Source organism: Beauveria bassiana, assembly GCF_000280675.1.
Source record: "Beauveria bassiana ARSEF 2860 unplaced genomic scaffold BBA_S00004, whole genome shotgun sequence".
Lineage (NCBI taxonomy): Eukaryota > Fungi > Ascomycota > Sordariomycetes > Hypocreales > Cordycipitaceae > Beauveria > Beauveria bassiana.
The window spans coordinates 1058372-1065121 of record NW_007930839.1 but is presented as its reverse complement, the minus strand read 5'-3'; the positions used below and the strand labels follow the sequence as shown (position 1 = coordinate 1065121).

Here is a 6750-nt window from a genome sequence, read left to right as displayed (position 1 = left end):
AAGAATACCTGACATGTTCCTTTCACCTCCCTTAGACCTCACCATCGGCACAAACGGCCCGCAGCCAGTCACGATTCTGCAGTTTGGCGCCAACTCGGCCACGGAGCTCGCGCGCGCCTCGTCCCTCGCCATGCCGTCCGTCGCCGGCGTGGACCTCAACTGCGGCTGCCCGCAGAGCTGGGCCTGCGCCGAGACGCTCGGCGCGGCGCTGATGAATCGCCGCGAGCTGGTGCGCGACATGGTGGTTGAGACGAGGGTCCGGCTGGCGCGCGACGGCTGGGCGGTGGGCGGCAAGGACGAGGATGTGGAGAGTGACAGGGGACGAAGCGTGAGCGTCAAGATACGAGTACATGATGATCTAAGGTGAGAAGCTCAATCTTTTTTTTTTTTTCCTTTTTTTTCTTCTTGATATATATATATATATATATATATCTCAGAAAAAACTGGGTATAAAAGAAGAACGAAAATGAAAAGTTGACAGTTTTGGTTGTGGCAAGGAAAACGATAGACTTCATCGACACCGTCATTGGGGACCCTCACCACCGCAACATTGACTGGCTCACCATTCACCCTCGCACGCGGCACACCCCATCCACCACGCCAATCCGCACCGAGGCCCTCGAGATTCTCACGGAAAAATACGCCAAAACCCTACCCATTCTCCTCTCTGGCGACATCTTTGACCTCGACTCACTACCCATCCGCGCCACCACCACCCGCAATGTCGACGACCTTGCCACGCTCACCATCCGAGACGACGCCGCCTCCAGCCCGCCTCCAGCCCCCAGCAACACGCACCTCTCCGGCTTCATGTCCGCGCGGGGCCTGCTCGCCAACCCGGCGCTGTTTGCGGGATACGCCGCCTGTCCCTGGGAGGCCGTCGAGCGCTTCATGTGCCGCGCGGCGCGCGCGCCGCTGCCGCTCAAGCTGGCCGTGCACCACGTGCAGGAAATGTGCGGGCCGGGGCTCGGGCCGGATCGAAGCGCGCTGCTGAGCAAAAGGGAGAGGCAGGCGTTTGCGCTGATGACGGACATGACGGAGCTGGTGGACTTTATGGATGACAAGATTGCGGAGCACAAGGGTCAGACATCGGGGCTACGGCGGGATTTATTCTGAATTTTGGTATATATATATACAACGTGTATATATCAGCAAATGTGAGTATAATGATGGATGACGAGGCCTTTCTTCTTGCATTACTCCTTCTGGGGCTAACTGCTAGTCTATAAGCCATTGATTTACAGCAGCAACGCAATGGCCTCGTACGGACCCAGATCGATCTTGCTGCCAACGTCTGCTTTCGTCTTGCCCGTCGGCGAGACCATAACCTCGCGCGGCGGGGCGTTAGTGGTGCTCGCCAATTCCCACGTCACCGCGTCGGCGGAAAAGTTGCAGACGACGAGCGCGGCGTCGCCGTTGGCCGCAGTCCGCTTATACGCGAGCACCTTGTCGTGGGCCTCGTCGTCGTTGTCGACGAGGGTAAAATCACCGTAGACAAACACATCCTTGCGGGCCTTGCGCTGGCGCAGCACTTCGCGGTACCCGCTGTAGACCGAGGCCGGGTCGCGGACCTGCGCGGCGGCGTTGACCTGCGGGTAGTTGTCGTGGACGCGCATCCAGGGCTTGGCGGTGCTGAAGCCGCCGTGGGGGGTGTCGTCCCACTGCATGGGCGTGCGGGCATTGTCGCGCGACTTCTTTTGGTATTCGACCTTGAACGCGGCCTTTGTCGCCTCATCGGCCGAGTCTTTGTAGAGGCTGGTCGTTTCAACGTCAGCTGCCAATCTACGCCATACGTTTGAATGAACGGGCTGCAAAGGGGGGATTGGCCTACTTCCAGTGGTTGAGGCAGTCGATGTCTTGGTATTCTTCCATCGGCCAGTCCTTTGGTACGTTGGTCATGCCAATCTCTTGTCCCTGGTAGACGAATGGCGTGCCGGCCTGAAACGCCATGAAGATGGCAATCAACTTGGCGCTGGCTACGCGGTGCTCAGGAGCGTCGCTCGCGAAACGGCTAATGGCGCGCGGCTGGTCGTGATTCTCCAGATACAGAGCGTTCCAACCGTCATTGTCGTACATGAGGCGCTGCCATTTGTCGAGCGTCTTTTTCATCTCGTCAATCGAGAGTTCCTTGGGCGAAAATTTGCCATTGATACCATGGTCGAGATCCATGCTGTTACGAGCATAGTCAGCATCAAAAGATTCGCAGAAACGAACTTGTTGAGTCAATTACTTACAATTCGAAATGGAAAATCATGCTCAGCTCGCCGCGGTCGGCGCGAACAGCATTGAGGAGCTCCTTTTCGTCGTCTACGCACGGCATCTCGCCCACGCTAAAGGCATCGTATTCTTTGAGAATCGCGCCCAGCTCCTGGAGATACTCGTGGAGGCGCGGGCCGCACGCATAGTACTCGGTGCCTTTGAGGACCTTTTTGTCCGAGTCGGGAAACCGCTGGTCCTTGCTGATAAAGTTGATGACGTCGATGCGGAAGCCATCGACGCCGCGGTCAAGCCAGAAGCGAGTAATGTCGTAGCACGCCTTGCGCACGTCGGGGTTCTCCCAGTTGAGGTCGGGCTGCTCGCGGGCAAAGAGACGCAGGTAGTATTCGTCAGTCGCGTCATCGTACTCCCAAGCACTTCCTGTAGCTTTGTGAGCAGGCATGGACTTCTTTTTTTTCGACTCGAGTGAATGATGAATGATTACCCTGAAAATGACTATCCCAGTTGTTTGGCGGCTGTCTGTTGCCCTGGGCGTCGTAGCGCGGCGGGCGCCAGATGTACCAGTCACGGTAGGGGTTGTCCTTGGACTTGCGGGATTGTTGGAACCATTCGTGTTGGTCGCTGGTGTGGTTCATGACCAGATCCAGAACAAGCTTCATTCCCCGCTCATGGAGTTTGTCCTTGAGCGCATCGACATCGGAAATGTCACCATACGGCGGGTGAATAGCACGGTAGTCGCTGACATCATAGCCCTGCACTCATCAGCCATGTGCCGTACCCCACGCAGATTCACGAACATACCATGTCAATCTGCGGGCTCTTGAAAATGGGAGACAGCCAGACGATATCGATACCGAGCCCCTCAAGGTAGTCTACACGCGAGATGATGCCTTTGAGATCGCCGACTCCATCCCCATTCGAGTCCTGAAAGGACGCCGGGTAGATTTGGTAGACGGAGCTCTCCTTCCACCACGTCCTGAGCTGATCTTGTTGGCCGGGCATTCTCAACGGCTTGACAGTGGTTTGCAAGTTGTTGGCGCCAACGGAGCTGGCCATCAGGTTAACAGGTACCTGGCCCGCTGGTGCAGCTGTCAGTGGGCCCCACCCAGGTCGATGGACTAGGTAGTGGTAGTTAACATGGATGCTACGCCCACAGGATCAAACGCTCGATTGTTATTCAACAGAGCCTTGCTATATTGTTCTAAGCAATAGTGAAAAGGATTAACAATTTATAGCCAATTCGAATCCTTGACTACCTCAGGCGTCCTGTAAAAGCCCTGTAACGCGTTTCGTAGTTGACCAAGTTTTACTGGCCACCTGCGCCAGCTTCAATGACGCTAGCTTGGAACCCGGTTGCAGCCAAAATCGGCCCGAACCTACTACGTATTGTTTGGCGAACAATTAGATTCATGTCTGAAGTTCGAGACACGCCCACGTAGTGCAAGCGAAGCGACGGGTGCGGGCACGTGTATTAGCTGCAACTTGATTTCGAACTTACCTGGGATAAAGTCGTCTCCCAATACTTCAAATATAGTAGGTTGGCCATATAGTATATATAACTAGCCTTTTAGTATTTACCTAAATATATAACCACTATATCCTAGTCTAGTCTTAATTACCTAAATAAGTGGCAGTTTTTTACTAGAGATCTGCACACGCCCTTCGTCGCTATTGCAATCTACGACAACCCCGCAAATATCTTCTGACAGTCAATATCAAAAGTCTTTATTGGCTATTACTTCGTCCTCTTCAAGCTGCATATCCAGCTTCTCGGCTATCTTCACTCTATTAGCACATGTAGATTAAATCGCAGCGTACACATACTAGCTTTTGGGCTGGTTCTTTAAGAGCCCTTTTCGCCTCGTCGGTTCTCGCCATGGCTGACAAGAAAAGGCGCAAGGTGAGTGAATACTGTCTTGATAGCGTGCTCGGGAGTGTTGCAAACATCAATGTGGCTGTTGGGGTAGAACCTTGAGAACAAGGGATCTATATGTCGCTGAAATAGGTAGTTCATTATTATTTTTTTTGGTTCTTTTTTGCAACACGAACGCCTTCAGGGTGGATGGCAGTTAGGTAGGTACCGGGGCGGGGAAGGGGCCAGTAATAGCTCCTAGATGGCGGCCCAAGACCACAAAACCCCTCTTGCCCCTCAACCCCTCAATCCCTTTATTATGCCGTGATCTTGAGTTTTTTTGAGACTCGCGACTCGGGATACATGGAAGAAGACCCACAGGGCTGGCCACGGTGGGCCAGGGCGGGCCACAGCACAAAGTACCAGTCAACCAGTCTATCCCCTGTCTGTACAGCCAGTACAGCAGCCGTACAGCCAGTACAGAAGCCGTACAGTGGCCAGTACAGCCAGGACAGCCAGGACAGCCAGGACAGCCAGTACAGCCAGTACAGCAGCCGTATAGTGGCCAGTACAGCCAGTACAGTAGCCGTACAGGTAGTATAACAGCTAGGACCCTGAGTCACCATTTTTAATTTAGGTACTGAGGACTCAGAAAAAGGTAGAGAAAGAGCTCTTTTTGTCTACGCGAGACGTCTCTGTCAAGAAAGGTACTTCGTTAACCGGAGGCAGATTGTGGCTGACTAGGGGGTTGACCAGGTAGTCAAAGTTATGTAATCTTATGAAGAATTATGTAAAAAACCACTCGAGTCGCCAGTACTCAGTCCTTCAAAAAAAAAAACTCAAGATCACGGCATTAGTTGGGTTTCATGCCGCGCGATCCGTGAATCGTCAGAGCTAGCCGGGGTTCATTACAGTCTGCGCTCCCTAGCAGTCTATGGAGAATGGCAACGACACTTTGCAAAAAGTTGAAAGGAACATGACGTACTCGGTGCAAATCCTACTCTTTGTTGGCTGTCAGAGTAGCAGCGGCCGCCTGGCTGACTAACCTGACCTCATGATGGGGGGGCCCTAACGTAATCTACATTCATTCCCCCCCTAACTACCTGGCTACACCCCCGAGCTGGTCACCAAAATTTCCCTACTGGCCCGACTTGAGGTCCATACGGATTACTTCGGGATGGGACGGAATGCAGTACACGCGATAATGACTGGACAAGGCAAATCAATCCCCTACGAAGACCGCGTCCGTCTTGCCGTTATAGCTTGTAAGCAAGACTTGATGAGTGACCGTGAAGCGGCGGCGACATATGACGTCTTCTCGCTCGACAGTGGCTAATCGACTTGACGGTGTTCCATCCCGTGGCGATGCGTAATTGAGCAATCGGAAGCTAATAGCGACGGAAGATGCTGTTTTTGTGTAAAGGATCCTATCAATGGACGAGCGACTCTCAGAAAATCGGGAATAGGTCACTGTAATTGAGCCCGTCAATTGCGAAGGTTGGGCTTTACCCGCAATGGTGCTCCTTGCAGGCAAGCTACACCAGGCAAGTTGGTATGAATTGGGGCTGCCCGATGGTTGGTATATCGGTGTGAGTGACAAAGGTCGGACTTCTGACGACCGTGGTCCGCAATGGCTGAAGGAAGTTTTTGAACCAAGCACACGGCAGCGTACAGATGGCACACATCGGCTTCTTATCCTTGATGGATATGGCAGCCATGTCGCACCGGAACTTGACAAGTTCTGTTCTGCGAATTCTATCGTGGTAGTCCCAGAAGCCGCCACATTCTTTCACATCTCCTGCAGCCTCTTGGCGAAGGGTGCTTTTCGCCATTGAAAATGATATACGGGCGCAAGGCATACGTGGGCATTTGAGTTGACTCGCGAGTTTGGCCCTTTTTGACTGACTTGCGTGAGTCGGGGTCATGTTGGCAGGTCTCATTTAACTCAGCTAGCCACACTCTCCTGGCGCATTGTCATTGACTCACTGCCTGAACAGGGACCATGATCAAATATCTCAACTAGCTCGTTAAGAAAAAAGGCAGCAAGCGGCCAGATATAAATATTCACTCATCAATATTGCGACGTCGCAAACATCACACGCCGTGATGGTTGCACGGTGCTCATCAAAGCTACATTTCACGGATAATGTCTAAAGATGCATGTAAAGTATTTTTCAGATTTGGCTATCCTTCTTGTCAAGGGAAAACATCAGGCCGTGCGGGGCCGTTTAGTCGGGACCCTGCTACGGTGCACCATTAGGACCGATTTTTGCATTATTACTTTTTTATGCTAAAGCACTTTCAGGTCATTATACCCCGCCACTAAAACTACATTACCGTGCCTTAAGATAAATACTACATATTCTATAGCTTAAATAACTATAAGCCTAGTACTAAAAGAAAGTGTATTTTATAAAAATTCCTATAATATATTTTTTATTAATATATAACTTAACTTATAGTTATAATAAGCGTTAAAAGCTATTTAAGTAAATAGTACTTTAGGCTAGAAGTTATTACTTTATTAAAATTAAGATATTTATAATAACTAGGCTTTATTTTATATAATAGTTATTATTTATTTATATATATTAATAAAAAGGAAATTAACTAATTTACTATTTAATATAAGTTATATTTAATTTAATATATAATTAATAAAGTTATTTATAAATAAATAT

General features: G+C 50.9%; 2 protein-coding genes across 2 annotated transcripts in view; one reads left to right on the top strand and one right to left on the bottom strand.

The window, feature by feature from the left end:
• The window catches only part of BBA_02124 (dihydrouridine synthase), a gene marked incomplete at both ends in the record, with an annotated part of 1684 nt that extends 568 nt beyond the window's left edge, over positions 1–1116 (top strand). The window contains 2 exons of the mRNA XM_008597221.1: positions 36–328; positions 457–1116. Coding sequence (XP_008595443.1) covers positions 36–328; positions 457–1116 — 953 coding nt within the window. The remainder of the gene's footprint in view (positions 1–35; positions 329–456) is intronic.
• A 122-nt stretch (positions 1117–1238) lies between these two features.
• BBA_02123 (glycoside hydrolase family 13) lies at positions 1239–5901 on the bottom strand (the record flags this gene model as incomplete). The annotated part of the gene is made up of 6 exons (XM_008597220.1): positions 1239–1755; positions 1832–2170; positions 2235–2637; positions 2702–2969; positions 3019–3296; positions 5742–5901. 6 exons carry the CDS (start codon positions 5899–5901, stop codon positions 1239–1241), a joined length of 1965 nt encoding a protein of 654 aa, XP_008595442.1.
• Positions 5902–6750: the final 849 nt, after the last annotated feature.